Consider the following 27,135-nt stretch of genomic DNA (forward strand, 5'->3'; position numbering starts at 1 on the left):
GACATCCCTCTGACCAGCTGGGGTCAACTGTCCTGGCTCTGTCCCCTCCTGGCTCCTTGTGCAGCCTCCTCGCGGGCAGGGCAGTATCAGAAGCTGAAACGGCCTTGGCTCTGTGCGAGCTCTGCTCTGCAGCAGCTGAAACATCAGTGCATTATCAGCATTATTCTCATCCTGAATGCACAACACAGCACCATACCAGCTACTAGGAAGAAAATTAACTCTATCCCAGCTGTAACCAGGATACTCATTCTTGACAAAGTTTTCAAAAAAGTGATTCTTGGTTAATTAAATATGTAATCCTGCAAATAAAACCATGAGAGGTGGAAATACTCTAATAGATGTGTACCTTCCATTTGCACTTTCTTTTTGAACGAGACATTTAGTATAACAGCTGCTCTTACATCAATTCACTACTGGAGTAAATATTAATATTCAAGCATGGACTATGAAATTCTATGTGCACCATTTTTCTGATGTGTTCGAATCCTGAAGGGTGAAAAAGAACTGCATATGTTGAGCTAAGGAGATGTCTGTCATGTTCATAAGAAGCATACACTTTTTAATGTACCACTAACTTTGCTTGGGACTTTTCTGGAAATGCTTTTGCCATGTTGGTATGTTTAAATGATTTAGTATTTTAAATTATTGCAGGCAGAAAAACTTAGAGCAAGGCATTCTGTTTTAAAAGTGGCTAGTGGAGCAGATCCTAGAGAAATAAAATGAAGTTACTCCTTATAAAAGATTTTACAGGAAAAAAAAACACAATACTGGAACCACAGTGAGAACATATTATTGAACAATCTCTCCGTATGGCTTTAATCACTAGCTGTGTCACATTAAAGCTAGAAAAGCAGTTGTTGAAGTCATCCCTGTCATGAAACAACGCTTCATATGGAATTTTCTAGAATCTCTCATGTTGCAGTCTCCAAGATTCAGTTTTCTTTTCTTTTCTAACTGGGGTTAGCATGAACTAGAGTCTCAGTTGCTCTTTTTCAGTGTATTCAGATGTTAAAGGTAAAAGTCACAGCAAATGCCAGTTTCAGACAGTTCAGAGCTCTGATCTTAGAGCTATCTGTTAATGAATATAAAACTTGTTTTCTTGTACTGATTATGTTATGTTATTATGTTATTGACTGTGAAAATATGCATATTGTCTGTACTACACCTGCAACTTTCTGTATTTCTGGTTGTGTGCAGAATCTTGCAGCCATTATTCTCTCAGAGTGGCTGTAATTTATTGCTAGCAACATGATCTCTCATAGAAATTGTTTTGTTTTTAATACTTTTTACTTATTTCAAAATGAATCACGCTAGTCCCAAAATTCTCTGAATTTCTAACATTCAGGATTGACTCTTTACATGTGGGAACACTGACTGCCAAAAAAAGAAGTTGGCATCCTGATCCTCATCTTGAACAACTGGGTAATCTTCCTTGAACTGGAAGAGCTTGTATGAGAAGAGACTTGACCTCAAGTAAAGGAAGGGAAGGGATAAAGAATGGTATGTTGCAATAGATTTTATGCTAATGTGAGCCTATAAAGAAAGGGACAAGAGCAACCCTACATAGCTGTCATTACACGGGAGAAAGGGCATAAAAAAGGTATTTAGGATGAATGTTATTACAAAAAGTAGGCAATGCTACTCACTTCCTAAGAGTAAACCTAAACTTCAGACTTGTCAGAAAGAGAGTGCTGGTCTCTTGAACCTTCATTTGCATTCTTTTTAACCAAAATGTTCCTGTGTGCCACAGCTGCCTGTGGCAGAACAAACAGGAAGCAAATGGTGGGATCAAGGAAGCCACCTCAGTTAGAGATATCTGGGAAGGAACATGCAAGAGTAAGATGAGATGCTTGTTGAAAATAAAAAAAGAACCCCAAAAAAGAATGTACAGCATTTATAAATGATGTAAAAGACTTCCTTCCTGCTCAAAGACAACATTCATTGTCAGAAATTACTGAGACATATGAATCACCTCTATCTGCTGCCATAATATTTGCACCAGTGTGAAAGACAACGCTGAGCAGAAATATGCTGGTACAGACCCACAGAAACCACACAGTCAACAGTGGAGTGCACTCTTGGAAGAAAGTATTGGCTTCACTCTAAAATGCCCTGGGTCCTGGACTAGTTTGCAACTCTCAAAGATCACACTTGTACAGACAGTAGTGGTGGTAATTGTGAGGGAGCAATTCCAGCACAAGAGCACAGCTGCAGACATAGAGAGTGGAATGTGGATGTGTTGCACAGCTGTACAGGAATGGGTTGCCTGGTACTGCTGAGAGGATATCTAGTTCTCCTACTTCCTCCTGAAAAATAGGGCTTCTCAGCTGGAAGGCCCTTGCTATGCTCTTACACTATGCTTACTTTCCGCTACAAAGCAGGTTCTAGTCATAATTCCTCCATAGAAAAGCTTCTAGGAAGCACACTTATGCAAAGTGGAAGTCAATAGCTGTGTTTTCTATTTAAAAGACTAAGTGTCAAATCACCTTCATGCAAACTTGCAGAACAATTTTCAAGGATTTGAGGAAAACAAATCACCCTTTTGACTTGTTTTCCAGTTTGTAATGTTGAAATATTACCTGTCTGGAGCTGGTATTATTTAACCACGAATGTATTTTATTATTTTAATAATGTTCATTACATGGTTTAAAGGTTTATAGAATTTATAGAATTGGAGAAGAGTATTACATGGTTTCAGTGCTGATCTTCCTGGAATTAAAATTAGTTTACTCATACAATCTGGGTTATCAGTATCACATCAGTTGTCTAAAAAAGGTACATTTCAGTTATGAATTTGTTCAGAATGGAACATATGGTACAGTTGTATACATTCTAGCAAGTTATTTTCTTGCTTGTTTGAGAGGGTTTATGCTGATTTTGAGAGAATTATGAAAATTGTACTAATAATGCAAATGAAACTAATCTTAATGTGAGAGCACCATCTAGAGGCAAGTAACACTGTATCATTGCACTCAAGATTCAATAAACGGACAATTTGCTTTTGAATTTAATTCAAGATGCTTTATAAAAAAAAAAAAAAACTCAAACTTCCGTGGATTAGGGATATTTTTCTTCTACACTTCTTATTGTTGTGATACGGAACAAACTGGTGTGAAATCTCCAGCAACTTTTGAAGAGAGTAGGATGGGAGAAATCAATGGACAAAAATGTATAATCATTTCATGACACCCGTGGCTGAAGAATGATGCAGTCCTTCTGCCAGTCTCTGGAAGCATGGATACCATAGCTCTGTATGCTGAAAACATGATATTTGCATGCCCTGGTCTGAGACATCTGTTAACAATAAGATTTCTTCAAGCAACATCCCATATTGGAGTACACCAGCATTAGCATCCACTTGAGTGCATTTAAATATCATTTCATATGCAGTAAAAGCCATATGGTTCCAGTATGATCATTTGTGAGGCTGTACTTTATGTGTTTAATATCTGATAGGGGATTATGGGAGTTGCTAGGTATTACATGTATTGACAGCTGTCTTGCATAGGCAAAGCAGTTGTAACACCACTGAAATTGTAGAGTGCCTTGGGTTTAAACTGAAATGAATTAGAAATAATGCAAGTAACCTGTGTTCAGAACTTAGTATTTAGGAAGACTATGGATATGTTTATGACTCCATAGAGGATTATGATTTTTCACTGTGAGACATTTTGATTTCTCACTGTGAGGCATCTTAGCTAATCTGCATTTTGTGAAAAGAAATACAAGATGCTACAATACATATAAGAGTGTGAAAATATATGAATATATGTCTATATACTTCTGTTTTATATGATAGACAATGAGCCTCCTTTCTTCACAAATATCAGATGCATCCATGAGATTCTGAAATAATTCCAAAGTATGTACTGCTGTCATGGACTTATTATGGGCTTTTAAATATCATAAAGTATTTTTAAATATCATAAAGTATAACTACATCTCTGTCATGAAAAAAAAATCACATTTGAATTCAGTTTTGCATCCTAGACCTGCTAGGGCTCTATTTTCACAAAGGCATTCTTGTCTTGGTGGAAATACATAAAGCTCAAGTATTAAAACACTTGAAAAAAATCCTCTTAATAATCCTCATAATCCTCAAAATAGCTGTTAGTTAATATATATATATTTTTTTAAGTATAACTATATACCAGTTCCTGGGGTAATTATTTTTTTTTCAGAATCCTATTCTAGGTGCTTTCAGAGTTATGTTCAATATACTTTTAAGAAACACTCCCAAATCAACAAACACTTACAAAAAAATAACATTGTTGTATGAGCATTTGCAATTAACCAATTAGTCTACGCCTATCCAGACCATTTAATCTGAGAGGTTTATCCATACCCACTATATTATAGATAGCTCAAACCTCACTACCATCAGCAAAAACATCTTCAGAGAGGTTGTTGTTTTGGGGCTTCATTCACCAGGCCTTCATTATGGTTGCTATATTAAGTAGCTAGATTATAAGTAGACTGAATGTGCCTATCCACATTGGATTTGCATCTTCACCTAGCTATGCAGACATGTCCTAGATAAAGATTTTACGGCATTACAGTCTGCTTCATTAAATCTGCGTAGTCCCATTGGTATCACAGTAATATTCAGTGGCTATGAGGATTGCTCTGTGCTAGGGTGCTACAGTCCCCTGGCTCTGTAGCCCTTTCAAGATCCACTTCTTGCTCTTCCTGCAGCTCCATTCCCTTCCACTTTTCTCCATACTTTTTTTTTTAACTTTTCCTGATTTGCTTAGGGGTAAATTACTGTAAGACACGTTTAAAAGGGACCAGCAAACGACTTTCTAAAAACTGTAATTATGCTTTTTTGTTTCCTCACATCAGCTAAAGGAAAAACAGAAGGCCTTTTTTCTTCAAGTGAATGTGTTCTTTTCTCCTTCTCCTCCTCTGTCTCTCCCTCTCCTTGCATAATTTTACCAACCTTGTCAGATCTTGCTCAACCTCCTCCTGGAGAAAGGTGTGTCCTCCTTTCTTGATCATGCACTGTACACACGGGCAGAGAGATGACAAGCCTCAAACAGCTACTTCCTTCAGCTGGTTCACTAGTTGCAGAGGTTGAACAGGAGATGAAAGAACATTTTAATGAACATTCAGTGAAAAAAAATCCATTCAGACTCTTACTCTCTTCTCTGGGATGTCACTATCTCCTTTCTGTCATCTGTCATCAAGTTTCCCGGGATAGATAAGGTCTTAGTTTTATTATTAAAATACTTTTTACACTTTGTACTTTCAGTGCTTCCTTAGTGTTTGCTAACAGGGAACAAAATTTGAATGGTCATGGATTACTTTTTGTTTTAGGTTTATGTCTAGAAAACATGTGACCTGCACACAACACCTGCAATGGGTCAAATACGTAGCCTATGTTCTGTGCAGCTTGACTGGATTTAGCTTCTTGTTAAATTACACGAGCCCTCTAAAAATGGAAAATGCTTGTCTGAACACCTTTTCCACAGAGATGTGACTTGTTTGTAATTTCACCTTCAAAGATGAGGCACTAGGAGTCAGCTTTTAAAGTATTGGTTTGCAATAGTCTTCCGTTCTTTGTCAGAGTGAGCACTTGAACTGTCAGAGGCACAGAGCTAGGAACAAATGTCACTTGACAAAATGTCACAAAATGAAGTGCGGCCAGCCAACAAGTCCAACATTCCTTTCAAGTATAACACAAGACAAAGCTTTGAAAGTTGAAGGAGAGAGAAGAATTTTCTGGGATTGGAGTTAAAGCCTACCTGAAGGATAATTACACTTCTAATGATAAGAGAAGACAACTGAAACCACACATTTCCTAAGGACCAAATGATATACTTGAAGATATATGTAAATCTCCCTGGAGAAATCAACATAAAGGATATACAAGAGAACTTTTATTCTTGTTAAAAATAAGAAATTCTCAAGGAATTTGGTTTCTGTGTTTTTTGTTGTTATTGTTGTTTTGTTTATTTGTTCGTTTTTGCACTGGAGGAACTAAATAGTGAAATTACATTAACATAGATCAATAGTTCTCAGTTCTTATATGTTGGATCACCTGATGTAGCCAAAGTCCTAAAAAAGTGAAAGATAGATATTTTCAAAAGATTCTTAATTACTTGTCTGAAAATATTTAAAGTTCCATTTCCATGAAAACCATGTCATAGTTAAGAATAAGGAACAGCTTAATACATACAGCTTTACAGACATAGTTGATTTTTGTAAGGGGCAGATTAGGGTTAGGGTTAGGGTTAGGGTTAGAGATCTTTTGGAGATGTACAATTTTGGAGGTTAAGATTGTTTTACTGCATTGGAATAGTGATATAACTGCCATTGTGTGAATAAAATACTATGGGAATAACTATTACTACATCTACATGTTACCTATAACTTCTTTATCTCAAATATCTACAATTTCTGTGCATAGAGGCCTGGCTTCTATTGGTTTATTCTGGCTAGAAATCTGACGCTCTTTGCTCTGCAGATGATTAGAAATCTCATATGCCAAATTAATGAAGGTCAGTATTTGTAAAGATGACATTTTAGGAGAAGGATTGAACAGGCAAGGTGGTAACATGCTAAAGCTTCCTTTCTAAATCTGTCAATATTCATCTCTCAACTCTTAAATTGCCAGAAATCAGCTACACCACAGTCTAGATTCCATCTTCGCACAACCACAATTATATTGACTTCATCAGAACTACCCCAGGGTTAACTTGGCCCCTTTTCTCTTCGTTAATACAGAAGTGGCCATGGAAGGGTTCGATCATACTCTGTATTATTTGCTTAGTAAATTGTTCAGATATTTTTCTTAGGAGGAGACCTTTTGGCTATCTCTTCTTCTCGTACACTTGAAACACTTGGTTCTCAATAACATGAAAAAAAGCATCCCAAATTTTTTGTTTCAGTAGCAAGAGCAAACTCATTCATTCACTGTGCTCTTGCTGATAATTGGATGGCCACACTGTTTCTCTAAAGAAAATTTTCTCTTTTTCTCCACATGAGAGCAGTGTTGCTAATAGCATACATCATGCACTGTGGCTGCACTCAAATGCCTCAACAGATGTCGCTCCATACAAAAACGATATGCAGTCTTTCCCCCTAGGCTTACCATTTTTTAACTCCCCAGCAAGTAAACCCCTATGCTTGCTCATAGCACATGGGACACTTGACTCTTTTATTGTGGATGTCATGAAAGCAAACAGTTGTAGAAGAGAAGATGCCGAAGCCAAACATCAATTAAAACCTAAGATCCTGAACTTATCCCTACGCTAGGAGTTGGAGGGAGCCTCTTACAAACCAATGTCCTCCCTAAAACATCACCAGCTCTGCAGGTGCACAATTTACCAATCTTTTTCAAAACTAAAATTGCATGGGTTTTAGTAAAACCTTAAGTACTTTCACTATGTAAATAAATTGACATCAGATATCAGTATTTAATACAAAATTAATTTTGCTGTGACGAGGAGTTCATGCTGTGCATCCCTACCATTATTATGGTAAAAGAGCCACCTTTGTTAATGAATGCATTTTGCCTCTCAGAATGGAAATCTGGGAGCTAGGGAATTTCATCTGTAAGGCAAATTCTCCTTTTTAAGAACACAGACCGAAGTCTAGGGAGTTTAGGAAGTTTCCCCAGTGAGAGCATTAGGCCTGTGAGAGCAGTGCTCTCTGAGGAAACTCACATAATGGTGCTTGTGAAATTGTACAAACAAAAAAAGGGAAGAAGGAAGGAAAGGAAGGAAGGAGGGAAGGAAGGAGGGAAGGAAGAAAAGAAAGGAAGGAAGGAAGGAAAGGAAGGAAGGAAAGGAAAGAAAGGAAGGAAGGAAGGAAGGAAGGAAGGAAGGAAGGAAGGAAGGAAGGAAGGAAGGAAGGAAGGAAGGAAGGAAGGAAGGAAGGAAGGAAGGAAGGAAGGAAGGAAGGAAGGAAGGAAGGAAGGAAGGAAGGAAGGAAGGAAAAGAAAGATCCTGACAGTTCAGGTGCAAGGGCCACTTAAGAAAATTTGTTCTATTTAATCTACATTGAAGGAAGCCACTGTCACTGACCTCTTGAAAATGCTGTCAGAGCTCTTTTGAGTCAGAAAACATGGATATAGTCTATGTGCACATACTGAGTGAACAGAAAAGGATTACAAAGTACATCTTCTACTTGTATATGTGATTTAGACAGTACGATAAGTTCAAATAACACCTCTTCCCACGTAATAGTTTGTACCTTTGGTTTGTTTTTTTCTGGTTCTAAGAAAGATATCCCAAGAAATCAACTAGCTGTAGAGATGTAGTGATAACATGAAACAAAGAAAATGCATGCTAGGCAAAGAATGCGCTTTGTGATACATCCATCTCAGCAGATCCACCCTTGATTACAGATATTCATGACTAATGGTATAGATTTAATTTTACTGGAGTACTTATTGTTGAGATGCAGCAAGTAGATCAGATTTTCAAAAGCTTTTGTATTTGAACGTTTTGCCAGTGCTTGCTGAAACCCCCTAAGAGGTAATAATTTCATATGAAACTTATCAAAGCCAACTTCTAGGCAAAGTATTGCATGATAAAGATCCCAAATGAAGTAAAAACACATGGATTAAAAAACAAACAAACAAACAAAAACATTTAAATGCGCAAGTATTCTTTCCTTTCACATAAATACTTTTACAGTATCTGGATTTTTTTTTTCCGTGAGGGGACAAAAATTCATGCTCAAGTGGATGACAGCTCTTGATATGCAGTATTCTTAGGAAGACAGGAATTACTAAATCCAGTCATACTCAAGGTTCATTTTGACTTCTTTACCTATTACTTTATTAACATATTTAAAGAATTCTGAGAAAAATGAGGCAGGACCTGTCAAAATGTGCCTTCATACTGCAGATGCCAGTGACACCAACTTGGGGAGTACAGTCAAAAGCTCAAAGGCAGGCTTGCCATTCAGAAGGACCTAACATTCAGTTAGAAGAATGGGTGACCCTCATGAAATTCAGCAAGGAAAAATGCAAAGTCCTGCACCTGGGATGGACCGATTCCTTGCAATAGTAAAGGCTAAGGACTGACTGGCTAGAGAGTAACACTGCTGAAAAAAGTTCAGTGCTTGGGTGGACAGTGAGTTTAACGATTCAGCAGTAAGTAGGCTGTGGGAGCAATGAAGGCTAACTGCATACTGGGCCGTATCAATAGCACCTTAGGCAGCAGACTGGGAGAAGTGATTATACCTTGTTACTCAGCACACACTAGACTGCATCTGGAATCCTGTGTCCAGTTTTGGGGCTGATTGTACAAGAAAGATGACCAAGTTGAGCAAATCCAAAATCCAGTGGAGGACCACCATGATGTTCAGAGGCTTGGAATAGTTACTCTGTAAGGAAAAGCTGAGGGAACTGGGCTTATTCAACCTGGAAAGGCTTAGGAGGGCCTAATAACAGCCTTTTCATACCTAAGAGAGGTGCCCAAGACAAGAAAACCAGGCTTCTTACCAAACTGCATTGTGAGAGAATGAGACAAAATGGCCACAAAATGAAAAAGGTGAGATTCTGACTGGGTATAAGGCAAAGAAGTTTTCCCTTAAGGGTAATTAAACACTGAAGCAGGCTGCCTAGAGAGCTTCTGGGATCTTTGTCTCTGCAGATTTTCAAGAAGCAACCGGATAAACCCTGAGCAACCTGGCCTGAATTCACTGTTGAACCTGCTTTGAGCAGGTGGTTGGACTACAAGGCTCCTAGGAATCAGAATGATTCTGTGAAACAGGAGATAGTCAAAAGCTTCTTCTTCTGAAAATGTTACATTGACAATAGTCTCTTCAGAACATTGGGAAATTTGAAAAGCCCTTTGTATTCGTTTGTAATCTGTACTCAGAAAATAGAAATGCAACTTATTTCCTACGCAATCCAAAATACTGATGTGATACCATCATCTGGTTAGTCTAATGTTATTTACACTGCAGCCATGAAAGCTGAATGACACCTGTGTTTCATTGTCACAGGACTAGGGTGTAAGTAAATGCCTGTAACAAAGCACTTACCATACTTGCACAGTGAGATAATACAGAGGAGTGTTTTATTACATAGAGGTGGGATTGGCACTAGCAATAACAGCTGTCAGTATGAGTCTTCCCAGAAATCCAAAAAATGACAATCAGTCCATTCAGTACTCATATTTTTGCAAAAAGCTTTTACTTCATGCTTCAAGAGAACAGAGCTATAAATTAAGCAGAACAATATGTATTCATATTTCTTCAGAAATATGGCAGGTAGTGTGCCATACGACTGATCATAAATTAGGAACAAAAGCCCAGGAGAGAAACACAACACAGATGGATAAATTAGTGATGGTTGACAGAAATAAAATACGGATGTGTAGGTAGTACATACCTAGAATGAAAATCTAATAACACCCAAGAAACTTTAAAAAACCCTTCTGCAGATTTTGTGTAATATCTCTGTGAAGACAAATACAGGGAAGATGAGATTGCAGCTCCGCTGAAGCAGGAAATATGTGCCTCTTGCAGGAGGTAGATCATTTGTGGCAGGGAGCTCATAAACATTGCATAATAGTGCAGTAATAGACTCACAGCCCTGTGGTCTGCACTGCCTTCTGGAATGCAGGACTCCACATACCAAACAAGCTCAGCTTTTGGTCTCTGCAACCATAATGTTATACAGTGTGGAACACTCTTAATGGAAAGTATCTCCACTTACATGCAGTGATGCAGGGGCCTTTCACTTATATATTCTATCATTCTAGCTAGATTTCAGCTTGAAGTTTTATAGACTTTTTTTTTTTCTTATTTCTTTTAGCTCCTCTGTAAAATGGATATAGTTAACTCTTCCCTCAAAGATAGTATGAGGATTACCGTAAGCAAGAGCATTGTTCTGGCATTAGTGATAAAACAACCATAGAGCACTCTCTGCTGGACGGATACTGTTCCTCTAGGTATATTCTTAATGTGATGAGGTCATATTCGAGCTTGTGTGTCTTCAGATCTGCCCATTCCAATCCAATGTTCTTTTAAATTATTAGGCTGCTAGGCTGCGGTAGCAATGAGCTATTTTACTGCTCAGCTTGAGAAAGCAGTAAATGGGCATAAAATTGCATGTATTGAGGTATGTGTGGTATTCGGTTTGCAAATCCTTTCAGGACACTAATGAATTATAGAAGGCCTTTAGAATTTTAGAGAGTCAGTATTTGGTCCAAGAGCGACACTTCCACTTACAATACACTAGGTCTCCAGATTTGTACACAGTTCTTCCTTTAAATATAGATTTTGGAACTCCAGAATAAGATCTATTTAGTATAAGGTGCTTCTTAAATACTATTGTTTTCCAGAGGAAGAAACATTTCTCTAGCTTCTATTGTAATCTTAAGTCCAAGGACAATCTTGCAAATGTGCATGATTCAGACTGAGTGTTTCCCTTCCTCATATAACTCAGCCATGTGCATCCAGTCTGGTGTGTACAGAAGTAGGCCTTTTTAGCCCTAGCTGATTTAACTTCAAAATTCGCATTCGATCTGCTCTTCTTTTTAAATGCACTTTAACAAACATCTGCAGCCAAAGTCCAAACTCTCAGATGCTGAAGATTAGCATTGCTCCTTTGAGTTAGTGTAACTATGTCAACTGAACAACTGCTCCAGTGAGTACTAAATGTAAGCTAGAGGGATGCACTAATTTTCCAGTGGTGCACAAAGAGCCCAGTTTGCAGAGTGAATGAGTATGCTTAGAGAACTGGCTTATGTAATTCATCTATTTTGGGCACTAGTTATCCTTGAAGTTCTGAAAAAGGTAACTGGGTTGGGCTATTTATAAAGTCCGTTCCTATAGTTACAGCACAGATGCTAGCATGCATCAAAAATGGTTAGCTCAAGCCATCTCTTCTGTGCACCTTAGTAAATCTATATTCTCACAAATATTTATGGATCTCCCAGATACAAACAGATTTTTGGATCCAGAATACTACTACTACCTCTGCACATTAGTATGTCCTATTTCCTTTTAGCTTCTGACTGTGCCTTCGTACTGTTTTTCAGGTCATTTGTATTAGAGATACCCAGAGACTCCTTTAAAAGGAGTTTCCCGGTGTATGCAAGAGGAGACAGGGCATTAACCTTGAGAAAACTAATGAGTCATTGCTTAAATTCTTCTTCTGTTTTTAATATCACAAGGCTGCTAGGGATTATGGCTTAGGATGTGCATAAAAAATCATGTGAAAATGAAGCCCCATAACCAACAAGTTCAGTCTTGAGATCATACAGAATTAGAAAAATTACTTTCTGTAAGGAATTGAAGTAATGGTTTGCAGTAGTATGGTGTATGTTTGGGCTGCTTCTTACGGATTATGCTTTTTTTTAATATATTTTGCTGTATATATTCATTGCTATGTTTTCTTGAGCACTGAAAAACAGTCAAGCGAGAATTTTGCAGTGCATAGTAAAAAGGGGGAAAAGAGTTAAAAGGAAGAAAGTTAATTGGCTAATGGAAGAAAGCCTGTTCCTAACATAGGGGTTACCACTGAAAAAAATCACATTAGAGACAGGACTGTATAGGGATGGCCATTTTAATATGGACTCTGAAGCATGGAAAAGTGAAGTGACTTGCTCAGGTAAGTGATGAAGAGCCACAGATGGAAGTGGTTAATTTTCACCTTCGCTTTACTATGCTAAGAAATAGGAAGATTACAATATAAAACAAAAGGTAGGAGAAAATGAGGACAGAAATATAGGATTGAGTCCTTCACTACTCAGCCTTCTATATTGTCACTTATTCATAACGCAAGCTAAGCAAATTTTGATTTCTTAGTATCCTAGTTCAAAATGCATAATTAAAATGACAATGTGTTGTGCAACAAAGTGTGGATCTATGCCTTTTACTAAAAGCCTAAAAAACTAGGATGAGGAATGTAAATTTCAGATGGAGGGAGAAGACAGCCTAGGAATATATTTCAGAAGAGGCTAAGCAGAGAACTAAACGTTTTATCAGGGAAATCAAGATAAACTGTGTAGTTTGGTGATAGAGAAGAAATATATATGCCAGCAAGCAAGATCCAAGAGACATACTGACTAGTATCATCTAATTCATTGAAATTACCACTACTTTATAGTAATAACATTCTTCTCTACTGAACATCATAATAGAAAAAGCCAGGCTGACAATTTTTAGATTCAAAAACATTTTTTTTCTTCTTTTTTATCTCAGCAGCTCAACATAGAGACTAAAACATAGAGAAACAAAGAAACAAAATCAAATAACTGCTAAGCACTGAGACTCATGAATTTTACCATAGACTACATTGTCAAATCCAACCAGAAAAGAATGAAGTAAAAAGCAGAAAAAGAAGTGACTGATGGTCAAAACACATAAGGGGCTGAACTTCCTGATGAATTATATTATGAGAATTACTCATAATTTCATTATGAGAATTTCATGTTTGCACTGATATTTTGGGAACTTTTAAGAAGAAAAATGAGTTTTCAGAAAATTACTGACCAATATGGAAGGATTTAAAATATACGTAAAATGCAAATAAACAGTGTTTAAAATGTCTTTTGAGTTTTGTAAAAGAAAATTATTAATTCAAGAATTTGATATTGACAATTATTAATATCAAGTTAATAATTTAGAGAAAAATAAGGACTAAATAAAGGAGGGAAAATAAAGAAAATATATTATTACTTCAGAGCATAGTATAAATACAGAATAAATATACAAATAAGTTAAAAGAGTACTTGAAGAAACTTCAGGTAAAAATATTTGACTACAAATTGAGTTAATCTTCAATAAAGTTTGCTACCTATGAGTTCTAATTTAAAGTATTTGATTATCTGGGACAAGTTCTTTAACATATAACTTAAAACATTTTATTTGCGATAATTAGCATCTCAAATACTGAAACACTTTGTATACAATACAACACATTTTTGTCCTTAGTAACAATTATTAGAAAGTCTGCATCTTCTTGCATGTTTGCATAGCACCTAACACAATATTTTCTTTCATAATCCAAACAAAACAACGTTTTTTTGCCAGTTCTCTATTCTCCATATTTTTAAGCTGTTTATGACAGATTTTTTTCAGAACATTCACTGGATTGAAGGAGAAGTCTGAAATGTTATTTTTCATTTGTAAATTGAACTCATCATTCCCATGAGATTTCATCAAGCTCCAGATCACTTGCTTGGATACTATCTGCTCATCTGCAGTGACTGCAAAAAATATGGGAATATGAACTTGAAATGCCTTTTCAGTAGAAAGAATAGGAAAATATCTGGCTACCTGCATAAAAAATGCAGATCTTCATTGCTCCAAACTGGGTCATCCTGAGTTGACGATGCTATTTTATGCAGAGCTAGCATATTCACTGTTACAACAGTCTTTTTAGGTCAAATCTCTTACTTGCAGGTATCTGCTGTTCCCTAGCTCCCACCTCTAGATTCCAGTGGATACTAATATGTAATTACTCAAAACTGTTTTAGTAGATGTCTTAATGGATTTGAAAATATTTTAGAATGTGTGTGTGTGTGTGCAGTTATATGTTCAAGAGAGGGTTCCTAAATCTTGAAGCCTTGAGTGAGGTTCTTAAGCCTGGAAAAGGAGAGGGGGGGATTTTAGATTCATTCCTGTCCACAATGCTAGGTGCATTTTCTGCGCATTTTCAGGGATTTGCTTATGCTCTCAAAACTGGTTTCCTTGTGTGGCTTGTCAGGGATGCCATGTCAGTTTCAAGGAAAACAAAAAAGAACACAAGCCCCCATTAGAGCTATACTACATTTCATGTCATTAAATGGGAATTCAAGCCTGAATCAAGTATTTACAGCTAGTAATAGGCCAATACACACTGTGGCCTATATAGGAATATGTGTCTGCATATGCATATACATATACATAATTCCATTTGGTATTGACCCCAGAAATCTGATGATCCAACTACATTTTTGAGTTCTGTACCAGCTTCTTATCTACTGAAAAAGGTCATGAAGTACACTATGCTTCATTATAGCAATGTATTCAGCAAGACACTGACAACATTTCATTGTCAACAGGGCTAATATTCCACTAAGTAATTATTGACTGTAAAATAATTTATCAGAAATTTTACATCTGAAGTAATATCTATAGTTTCATATACAATTCTATAAACATTTATACCTTTAGTCTACAATTCCCTAAAAGTTATTTAGCAATGTGTCAATACCTATGAGTTGAAATTAAATAAGGCTTTCCTTAACATTCACATTATACAACTGTATTTTTGTTACTGACCACTGAAATGTCTCTGTAGGGAATAAGATGTACCTCATCTTCATGACTTTCCTTAACAGCCATTTTAGCATTCCTCCTGGATGTTCTGGGCTGTTTCTCCAAGCTTCAGATTCTTCTCATGAGAGAGAGATGAGGTAAGCACAGCTCTCCATTTAGGCTTCAAAACAGCCATGTAATGCTATATGAAATTCTATGCAGCCATGCTATAGGGTGGCATGCAAAGAGCAAACACTCATACATTCATGATTATGTCATCAAAGCCTGACATGTCCATGATAGGTCAATAGAGATATTCGTAATAAACTGGATATCTCCATTATGTAACTTGGATAAGTTACACTGAGAGCAAAAATGGGTGTCCATTCAGACAATGCATGTTTCACTTAATCAGTGAAAATTCTAAAAATAATCTCGATCACAGTTATCATTAGTGTCTAGATTAAGTCCCTAGGCAACCAAGTGTACTTAAAGTCAGGTGAATGGGACTAGACTCTACCAGCTTCTGTTTTTTTTCCTAATCTTTTTCTCAGTGACGTTTGCATTTAATCTGTATTTGCCTAAACGTCCATAAAACAGAAACAAAGAGCATCAATTTTTTACTTTCCTTACAAAGAAATCAGGGAGATTTGTGAACATTCTGATTCTCAGATGAAAAATGCTATGTAACTGGATAAAAATTATTTCCAAGTTTGCTTTTATCAGTAGCTGCAAAAAAACACATTTTATGAATGTGGTAGACCACCTTTTGATTTTCACTTGTCTGCAGGTTTTTTCATCTAATTGGAAATTGGCATGTGGTTGAAGCTTCATCTAGCTGCAAGAACCCAAAAGGCACCTGAAGATACCCAACATTGCTTACATAAATTACCAGACATGCTGCTGTGGTATTTGAAAAGCCACAAATCTTGTCAATCAAATGAAGTTCTAAAGAGTTTACTGACTGTCACTTCGGATCTTCATTGTGTGAAGGCAGAACATTCCTTGGACACATTTAGAAAGGTTGTCTCACCAGTTATCCAGTGTGTCACCAATTATCTGTTCCCTTGCTCAATGATCTACTAATATTCTCTTAGTCATAATTGCAGTTAGAATGCATTTTATCTGGAACTGCCTACCAGAACAACCAAAGTGGCAAAAAACTGATTTTGTAAATAACATGGAAAAAAAAATAACTTCAACAGTTAAATCTTAAATCTAGGGGATTAGAATCCAGAATTCTTAAGTAATATTAATACACCAGATTATATAATTGATTTGTGAAAATATTTCTTAGTGTATAATCCTAGAAAGTATTGTATCCTCTAACCATATTCCAGTAATGTACCTCAGGATGTGTTTAGTTTCAAGGTGCAGTATAATACTTTTTCCTAACAAAAATGAATAGAGTTTACAAAGTAGATTATTCAGTATTCAGTATTTTTTGAATATGGCCATTGTTTACCTACCTGGCTGTAAAATCCCTGTAATTGCTTCCCACTTGTCTTCAACCTCGGTGTCTAATTACATGCAATGGTACCAATTCAAAGTAAGGTGTCATGCATCCTGCAAACAATGAAACACGGTAGTTTTTTTTCATGCACTGTTGATTAAAGTATCTGTACAATCTATAAGGGAAGGTTAAGGAAGGGTAGTTCTTTGATCAAGATACAGACTTGTCAGAGGAATAGGCTGTGGTCAGAATTTCCCTCCCACCCTGTCATTTCAGCATCTTCAGTTTTTCATCTCTCTGTCTGATAATGCAACAATATACAATAATTGCTTGCAATCAATTGACAAATTGGTTGCCTTTCTCTGGTAGATACCTGAAACATCTAACGGTTTATAGTTTCTGGACTGCTGTATTCAGTTCTACTCAGTTTTATACATTGGCTCATTCATAGCCTGCCATCTTCAGAACATGGAAACTCAGAATCCACTGTGAGTTTTCTTGTCTTGTTCCAAGAGAAGCAAAAATTGTCTCCTGTCTCATCTGTGTGCACTAGAAATGTACTCTCACTAACATAAGGTAATTTCCTAAAAAACTTGTGATTTTTTTTTCCACCCATTATTTATATGCACACATAAACTCAAAGGATAATGAAATGCTTTTTCATAGCAGAGATATTTTATTTTTGCATTTGTTCCTTAAGAGTTTATATACCTCTTTTTACCACAGTGACTACAAATTTTGGTTTTAAGCCTCTCACTGAACAGCATTTCAGCAGGTGTTAGCCCCGATTTCTGCTCTTCCATTAAGTAGTGCCCAAAAGGGACCTGATTTTTTTTTTTTATGGGGATGATTAAGAAAGAGAAAAAAATAAACCAGAACATGAATCTTCATCTTTCTTAAACATTAAAAGAGCTCAACACCATTTTCAGCTGACAGTTACTCAGTGAATACACTGTGTTCAAAGAAAAATGTTCAGTTACAGTATTTTGTAAAAGAATTACATTCATTTGGTCCACTAGCTGTCATTCACACATTTGATATGCCGTGTTTAGTGAACACAGATGACATAAGTATTTTCAAATAACCTGATTTCTGGATATCAGAGATAGTCCAAAATATTTTTTTTTCAGTATATACAGATAAAGCAATATTTAACTGCAATGAAAAGTTTCTATAATAACTATCACAGGCTCTATTAGTTAACAGATGTTGTATATATATTTCAAGTTTTAATTCATTTTATTATTATTTTTGTATCTTCTCTCATTCAAGGAAAATGTTGCAGTTCTAATTTGTCTTCTGTATTTTTTCACATGCAAGTGCCTTCAAAGGATCAAGTTCAGCAATCTTTGCCTGAGATTTTGGGTACAACCTATTTAGTACCTTTGAATAAAAATGGCATTGAATAAGCAATCCTATTTCAGAGTTGCTACAAAGACTAGGTACGCATCAAATCATCCAGCTAAAATTACATCTTAAGGGCATCTGCACTAACAGACTCTAAGCTGTCTGAAGTCAATGAAGTATTTTCAACTGCAATCAATGAAGTATTTTCAACTGCAATATACTCTGGTGCTTTCTCTGTCTCATTTTTATTCAAGGCTCCAGCCTGGGGTCTCTTCCAGATTTACATGTGCATTGTAAAGTATGCAACTTCAACAGAAAGAATAACATCTGCAGCTCAGGTTTGTTAATACTCATTTTGCAATTGTCCTTAATGGGCTCATTGCCCATTTTCACTATCTGTTGCTACCAGTTTATATGAAAGCATGATTTTTTTTAATGCCATGCCCATGCTATATGTTGAGTCACTAAAGCCTTCAGGTTAGCACTGTTAGTGGCTGAAGTGGATATAAATCTCCTAAGAAAATATATAATCCCCATAAACCTCTGTATGCTTTCTTTTTTGTGTAGGTAGAAGGATATTGACGACTGATTAATACTGGAAGCCAGTTCTATCCTGATCTCTTGAACTTGTTTAAGTGGATTATTTCTTTACATCTCAGATTACTATTTACTGAGGGAACCATGAACTCTTTTTAGATTTTTTTTGGAGCTTCTGTGTTTCACTCCTTTCCCCATGACAATACCATCTTTGCAATTCAATAATATAAAATATCTGTTCTGCCTTTTTGTGAAATACTACAGTTATATAGATAGCATAATCTAAACAGTATTCACTGTAAAAGCAATGATCGCTTCCAAGTGGTGTGTTAAAGTGTGCAGATGTAAACATTTTTTTTTTTCTGATTAAATGGGCTGGAAACCAGAAGAAGCATCTACTGCAGGAAAACTATCATGCAGCCAAAATTAGTCTTTATTCATACATATGGGATAGTATTATTTACACATTTTACTTCTTAGAATGTAGGCAGAGTTCTTTATTTCTTTGCTAAAATTTTTAAAGTACTAATTTATATCACAGCCTCTTCAAATGCCTCCACTTTATCTAACACATTTGAGTGATTCAGGTATATCTGTAAGTGTAGGTAAACAGGACAATGGGGTTCTAACACTATATTTTAATAACTTTTCAGAACCATCAGTTTCTCATTAAAAACATGACCTTCTATCATCTCAGGGCTTCTGCTCCTCTTCGGTATATACTTTTACAAAGAAACCTGGAATCTGACCTAAAGTGTCAGTTACCTATTCTTATAGGTATAACTGTTCTTATTTCCCACAACTATTACACATATTAACTTTTCAATATTTTTTATCTTGCATTTGTAGATCACTAACCCACTGCCTGCAGTTAACATCACAAAGCTTTCTCTGCAAATCCTTCCAACCAGCTTCAGAGATAAGATTATCTTGGGCACAAATCTATGAGTAATGGGGGACTTGAATTTAAAAGTCAAACTTCTTCACAGCTACCAAGGATACTTTTTCGCTGAGATCTTTCTTTTCCCTGTAAATGCCAAATTAACAAAAGCATCTGAGGGTGGGTACAAGAGGGTCAGAAGGGTGTGTGTTGAGAGTGACATCAACTGAGACAATAAAAGGGCTTCTAAGTTACTTAGAAGCTCTATTTTAGAGTTACATTTAAGGGGTCCACTAAACCAATTCAGTAGTCTTTAAATATACTTGACATCAAGAGACAGTCATCTGCCGACATACCCAAACGAGAAATCTGTTTAAGATAGTATCTGGTAAGTATATATTTTATTTCCAAGTTCTCTAGAAGACTTATCTAGAAGATTTTGTCATTGATTCATTATTCAGCTTTTACTTTAGCTTCTTTTCAGACTTAAAAATAATATCTTATAGATAAAGTGAATGTATGTAAGATCAAATTGTTTTATTATCTGAACCGTATATTTGAAATGCAGAAGTTTGAGACAGTAAGCTAGAAATATCTTGAAGTGAATCCAAACTTTTAATATTGACTTAGATGGACTGCTAGGATCACATTCATTGTATCATGTAAGATGCCATGTAGTAAATGCTTTTCTGACCTAGTGTGAAACTGCAGAAAATAATGCAAGAATGGCATTCTGGAGTTTTATATTTCTTATGTTTATGTTACTGTCTATCAAATTTCTTAAGCTCTAGCAAAAAAAAAAAAAAAAGAAACAAAACACAACAAAAAAACCAACCTTTTCTGGCTGTCAATACTGAAAATCCAAACTGGAAACTGAAATTTTGTCTGTGTCATATCTGCTTATTGTAGCATCATCAATAACAAGTATTCTTCAAGTACAAACCAAGCAGAAATATTGCTGATGATGTACAAAGCAGAGTGGAAATCATACTGGCAAGGCAGGATTTACAATGAAAAAATGCAGGGCTTAATTCTCATTTCTCTATTGTGAGATTATTGTGAGATTCTCTATTAAATGGAGAACAAAATAACTCAGTAGAGATATGTCACTATGCAAAATTGTCAAGAAGAGTGTCAGCCTCCTCATTCTAAAGAAAATGCAACTAGATGACACAAAAGAAATAGCTAAAAGAACAAAACTTTTCACTTGCATAGCTATATATAAGTATTTCAATACACTTGGAGCACACCAAGTATAAATGGTAAATAGTGGAACTAAAAGGACACAGTGCTTTTCAGCCAGTTATTGAAAACATGGGTACCTAGATGAGGATGATGCAGAGCAGCTAAGGCTGACAGAAGTTTTTATACTTGCCTACAAAGTTACAGTAAGATGTTCACAAAACTTAGTAAAGAACTAAATTCTTCTGTTGCATTCCTTGCTCTAACCCATTTCATGAGAAGAATGTTTTTAAAGTCACTTCTCTGATGTCTTTCTTCAACCTTTCTTTTTTAGAACAGTAATTACCTGAAATACAGATTTATACGTGTATTAATTACTATCTTTGCAGACAAAATGACTGCTATAATAAATCTGGCCAAGACTGCAATGATTTTATATGCCTTATGCTTTTTTACAAACTCTGATGGAAGACCAATGATGTAAGTACATTATTATATACTTCCAAATTTTGCAGGATAATGTTAGCTGTTCTTGAGAAGATGGTCAGTTTGTCTGTATACAAGTTTATGTGTATGTCAGGATTTCTATGCCTGTTTTTGAACCCCTTGGCCCAGCCAGCCAAACACTGTCTTCTAGGTACATCTTTAGAGATCTCATTCACAGAGTTCTTAAACATTTTTTGAAAATAGTGGAGGAAGAAAAGTCATGTAAGTGTTCTCTTAGGAAGATCACTGGGGACAGTTGGACCAGATGATCTTGGAGGTCTCTTCCAACCTTAATGATTCTGTGATTCTGATTAGATGTTTGAGGGATCCTAAATAAGAAAACATCTTTCTTATTGTGCAAGAGTCTAGCTGGACCTCACCTGTGGGCACTAACATCAATCAGCATTGAGATAAAAATCCACAGGAAACCATGCTTCCTTAACTCTAGTGTTCATAGAAGAGTACTCTGAACAAATACCATAATTTTATTAATCAGTTAACTCTTGCCATGTGAGCCCTAAGCTCAACTTCAACAGATAAAATAAATGATAAATATACAAACACTATTTAAACACTATTGTCATAGAACCGAACTACTTCCCATTTTTGATGCCTTCTGACTAATATACCTATTGTCAGTAACAAATTACCATCCACCTTCCTTCTCTTCCCCAGATGTTATTCTATCTCTTACGAATTAGAAAGGAAGGTTGTACAGCTCTGTATTGCTGAACGTTACAAAAGTTCCCAAGCCTGGGTTTTGAGAGAAAATCATGAATTCAAGAAGACTCTGTGTCTGTTCCTTTGCTTTCCTTTCTTTCAGGAAAAGATCAGTGAGTGAGATGCAATTAATGCATAACCTTGGAGAGCATCGACACACCATGGAAAGACAGGACTGGCTTCAGATGAAACTGCAGGATGTGCACAGTGCCCTTGAGGATGCTAGGACCCAGGGGCCTCGAAACAAGGATGATATTGTCCTGGGGGAGATAAGAAGTCAGAGGCTGCTCCCTGAGAATTTGTGGGCACCAGGGCAGAAAAAAAACATCGATCTGGACAAAGCTTACATGGATGTACTCTTTAAAACAAAGCCATAATGAAAAGACCAAGAGCATTATATCTGTCCAAGTAAGCATGTGTCTGTAGATCACTGATCAAGTAGGGCATTTTATTATTATTTATTCAAACTACAGTAAGGATTAAAGACTCCTTTCAAGACTGTAGCCCCCACTGAGTTAGGCATTTCACAGCCAAATAAAAAAATGTATTTACATGCCACCCATGACCATTGCAGCTAATTTCTGGGTATCTTTTAAATAGCTAATATACCTTACAAATTTCCAGGAAAATTAAAAACAAACAAACAAACAACACCATAAGAAAGCTAAAAATCATTTAAGACCAGTTCTACCACTCTTATATAGAGAGCATTTGTCTGTAATCACTAGGTCTACTTGCCCTGTTAATCAACAGTGTATAAATGCATTTGGCCTACGGTTAAACTTTAACTTTGTACTAATGAAAATATGTAAATTTAAATCCACATTTATTTTCAGAAGAAGGCCTAAAACCAGATGAAATTCAATTGCATAGCAAAAGCTGCATGATTATAATTTCAGATTAAAGACTGCAAGCATGAAAAATAGAAGCAGGAAAGCAAAGCTTAAGATTAAAGTAGCATGAAATAAAATTAAAACAAGTTCTGTATGAAACAGAAGAATGGAATTTTGCAAAATACAGAAATGAACGGAAGGTTTGATTAACTTCCCTCTTTCAAAGGATGACAACCCATAATTAATTGCAGAAACTGTGGGAGCAGAGATGGTAGCACAAATTTATTCATTCCCCTAACTATAGAACTTGGAATGATTCTACACCAGACAAACACAATTGAAACAAAGATGTTGCAATACTTATGTTTGTCCCTCCTTCAGTCTATAAACTATCTATCTATGAATTTCTGCATATTGTGTTTAGGCCCCATGGGTAAGTAATGTTTGTTTGTGAGACTAGTGGCTCTCATAAATAAAATTACTTATTTCACATGTGCACTTTTATAAAATTGGGATTGCAGTTTGTTAAATCCCTGAAATGAAAATTAACATGTAGAAATCAACATCTGGTACAAGAACCATTAGATATAATACATGAAAACTCTGAGCAGGATTCAGAAAGAATTGGACATAAATACAGATGGGAAAGAAAACAATGATGATAACAGTAATATTAAAAAAAAAAAAGCTGCAAATACAAAATTATTTTGAATAGTATATACAAATATGTGCTTAGGAGCTCAGCCATTTCTGACTAACAAGAACATTTTCTCAGTAGGAGTAATGGCAGTTTCCTCCAAACTTGCCATTGCCAGAATGCAAACCTAGATGAATTGCTGCTCTAAATTGCTGCCAAAGCACCTGTGTGTTCCCATATCACTTCTTGTTTGTTTGACGCCTAGCACATCTTGGGGAACCCAGTGAAAAACTCATAAATAATCACAAATATAAACGCAATCTGCTGGAGGCTAGAAAGGTACTCATAACTAGTGAACTGTAGTTCATAATCTAGGCTGTACTTTTACTAATGTAAAGGCCCTGGTGCTGCAAGCTAGCGAGCAGATGACATAGCAGTGCACATCAGTGTGCCCCACACACAGGGAAGGACTCCATGCCACTTGTCTGTTTGTAGAATTGCCTTAAAATGCACTTTCTATTTATTCTTTTATCAGACATCTGTGCTAACTTAAAATTGCATTTTTGTACCTATGTCTCACATATGTATTACAAAATAAAGTGGACCAAAAGCTCTTGGACATTATTTGGAAGCATAACTGACTGAGCTGTCACTGTTTAGCATTTTGGGCATGATTATTAAACCATTTTATTTTATCACAGCAATATAAATACAAAAAAAAAAAGCAATTTTAATCTTTCCTTTTGTCTTTCCTGCATACAAAATCATACTGATGGTAAAAAATAAAGGTGTTTACCTACCACAAATCCATTTACTTCCCCTTACAAGAATGACACACATGCAGAAAGTATATAACCTTCAAGTACCAAATTCAAAACCTTTTCCCTTTTGATCTAAACAAAGGATCCTATTATCTAAACAACTTGTTCTTCCTAATCTTCAGCTATCCTGTAGATGAAAGATGTTTACACAAATATTTGAACTTTCTGCACACTTCAAAAGACACATGTTGCTTACAGAGGGCTTCAGTGGGGCAGATGAAGCACCACTGAACATTGTTTAGCCAGAAATATGGCCACAGACAAACTATGCCCAGCACTGCCTCATTTATGGCTAAAATCATGCTTGCTTTGCCCACATCTGGTATGACTCTGCAGAAGGACTAAAGACTGCACACTGGCAGATGAATTAATGCTAGGTAATGCCCATTAGAAAATAAAAGATGTAATTTGAATGAAATTACTTCTTAATAATTATTTAGAAAACAGGTTTGTTACAGCTTTTCTGCATAAATCTCTGATCAATGTAGCAGCAGCCAAAACTGCAAAATGTTGAGAGTGGGGCAGAGGATGTTATCAATAGTATAATACCATGGTATAATGTACAGGTTTGTCTTCACCTGGACTAACATGTGCAACTTTGGTTATCTCTGTTTCACAGATTAAGGGGACTAGGAAGAAATAGGGCCACTAAAGCAGCTACATATGATTATAAATAGTAACAACAGCAGCCAGAATAGAAATAAAAAGAGGCATGATAAAGATCTATGGAAGAATGAACAGTACAGAGAAACAAATGGTATTGACCACCTATCTTCCTACAAGAACAGTGAACCAGAGGCAAAGGATTGAGCTTGCACATGGCCAAATACTAGCTGTTAGCTAGTATGAACCAAAATCGCGTCTCCAAACAACATTGCTGGAGGAGACACTTCAGTCACGACTCTCCAGTGCATGCAAGCTCTTTTCCCTGCCTTAGATTTACACCAGGGTGTCTATTTGCTTCTAAGCACTGAAATTCTAAGTTCGCTCGCATTTCACAACAGAATCAGACATGCATGTGACCACCAATGGAGACTTCCTGTGTCTCCTGTTAGAGTGAGGTAAGGTTAGAAAAGTAGTAAGTCCACATCCTTTCTCATCAGCCTCCCAAAGATGGGGTCCTACAGTGTCTCTATAAGGCCTCTTCCGTTCCTTGAAGAATGCAGTTTCTATGCATCCAAGGCAGAAAACCTTGTTTTCTGGTTTGACAAAGGCTTTTTGCTAAGAGCTGTGCCCTCAAACACCTCAAACATCTGTGCAGATGGTCATCTACTGTACACACCTCTTTTAGATAAAATTATCAGTAAAAAGAAATATAATCGTGTTTCTCACTCATGATTCATCACTGAAATATCAAGCACTAATATCAATATCCATTCTCAGGGGAAATAAAACAGTGGTACATAAAAAAAAATGGCATGAAATATTAACAAAGTTAAAATCATGAGAACTCCAATTAAAATCTAGACAAATGGTCAAGATCTGTAGGCAAACCCTGCTGCTGGTGATTTGGTTTTCCTAGCTGCTTCTAACTTTGGCTGCTGTAAATATTGCTGTTTTGTATTGCTCAGCTTACCGTTAAATAGTGTGTAACATCTGACTCCTCACCTAGCTAGCACATTGAAATGCTTTTGTGCAGCCTGCATTGGCTGTCATTGTTTTCTACCCGTGGATTTCTACAACTGCATGGTTCGCCTCTGTGTGGCTATTGTAAAGAATGGAAAACAGAATTCATTTAAGGGATTCACATTTGCAGCAAAGCTTCTGTCTTTTATGGGGCATTTTGGTATAGTAAAGACACAAATCCTGGGTCAAAGGGCATTGCCTATCGAGTTCCAGTCTTTGGAATCTGATAGCAAATTTTGTCAACATCTTCCACTGGTTTGATAACGTCGAAAAATAAACAACAGCAATACATCTTTAAGTCTGACAATGCCCAAACTCAGATTGTCAGGCACATTTCTGCAACACTCCCACCCACCTGAATCACGAATATTACTTTGGCTAGTGTCACTCTGGTAATGACTCACTGCACAATAGCTACGATGTACATGACTGAGTCCAAAGAAATCTTTGTCACATGTATTTCTTCACATTCAGACATCTCTCCTCCTCTTTTACCTTTCCTCTTAAGCTCTACCTTCCTCTCTCAATTTTCATAACAATCAACTAAAAATGGCTTAAGCTTTCAATGCCACTGCCCAAAAGGCAGCTTGTGCAATTTAAGCACTTAAATAGATGTGCAATCCATAATATTACTGTTTCCAGCATTTTCTGCATTGATTTCTTAAGTCAGAACCCTGCTCAAGGTGAATAGACTCATCAGCAGGATATAGATTGAAATTCCCTCTTACCTGCATGATTTCCCTGGGAGGTCTGGCCCAACAGAGGCTTAGAACATCATTTTATGAGACTCTGAAACGCCCCCAAGCACAATGGGGCTGTCCCAAAATAACCACTGTGCAACCAAACTGGCTTCCCACCATGCACAAAGGGGAACAGACAGACATTCAAAACTTGGGGCATGGATTTGCTCTTCTTCCTTCCAGACCCTCCACTAGTTGCAATTTGCTTGAGCACACTTATTACCTGGAGTTCTGCAGCCCTTCACCTGATAATAAAGCTGTGTGTGCTTAATAGTGGTGATATAAAGGATATCCTAGAAAAGAGACAGCTGTTGCTTTCAGACATGTACATGGCTAGACCGTGGTACCAGATTTTCTCCCTGCGTGAGCAGTGCTCAGGGCTCAGTGTCACCTCAACAGCTGAGGCACTTGAGCACACTGAAGATGCCGTAACGTGGGACATGGCAGTTCCGCAGAGGAATCACGGAATGAGACACAGTCACCGATTATATTCCTAACGGGACTGCAGATGACGCAGCCCGTGGAACCTAGAGGTCCGTACCAAGCCGAAACACGTCCTTAAGGTTTAACCGGGAGCGGCTCTTCACAAACGGCGGGCGGCGCTCGCTCCCCAGCTCGGCCTCTGAGGGAGGCCCTCCCCTAGCAACGGCGTCGCCGCCCGCCCGC

At 36.8% G+C, this 27,135-nt stretch overlaps 1 protein-coding gene and 1 long non-coding RNA gene across 8 annotated transcripts; one reads left to right on the forward strand and one right to left on the reverse strand.

The window, feature by feature from the left end:
* On the reverse strand, positions 1 to 27,133 carry LOC106040875 (uncharacterized). Of its 7 annotated transcripts, none has more exons than XR_001210096.3 (5): positions 27,011 to 27,133; positions 16,677 to 16,773; positions 15,232 to 15,343; positions 4,940 to 5,060; positions 1 to 135 (listed from the first exon to the last, which is right to left on the reverse strand). It is a non-coding gene; the product is annotated as an uncharacterized lncRNA (long non-coding RNA). The 7 variants fall into 7 exon arrangements; XR_007165582.2 differs by lacking the exon at positions 1 to 135 and adding an exon at positions 3,040 to 3,256 and having other exon boundaries at positions 15,265 to 15,343; XR_001210093.3 differs by lacking the exon at positions 1 to 135 and adding an exon at positions 3,040 to 3,256.
* PTH (parathyroid hormone) lies at positions 19,687 to 22,770 on the forward strand. Its single transcript, XM_013189031.3, has 3 exons — positions 19,687 to 19,812; positions 20,996 to 21,086; positions 21,916 to 22,770. Exons 2-3 carry the CDS (start codon positions 21,001 to 21,003, stop codon positions 22,187 to 22,189), a joined length of 360 nt encoding a protein of 119 aa, XP_013044485.1. The 5' UTR covers positions 19,687 to 19,812; positions 20,996 to 21,000; the 3' UTR covers positions 22,190 to 22,770.
* Positions 27,134 to 27,135: the final 2 nt, after the last annotated feature.

This window comes from Anser cygnoides, chromosome 5, assembly GCF_040182565.1.
Source record: "Anser cygnoides isolate HZ-2024a breed goose chromosome 5, Taihu_goose_T2T_genome, whole genome shotgun sequence".
NCBI classification, from domain to species: domain Eukaryota; kingdom Metazoa; phylum Chordata; class Aves; order Anseriformes; family Anatidae; genus Anser; species Anser cygnoides.

Excerpts from the sequence above, each read along its gene's own strand:
- PTH (XM_013189031.3), top strand. The coding sequence starts at position 21,001 with ATGACTGCTATAATAAATCTGGCCAAGACTGCAATGATTTTATATGCC. Across the intron at positions 21,087-21,915 it reads TCTGATGGAAGACCAATGAT|GAAAAGATCAGTGAGTGAGA; the intron begins GTAAGTACATTA and ends CCTTTCTTTCAG.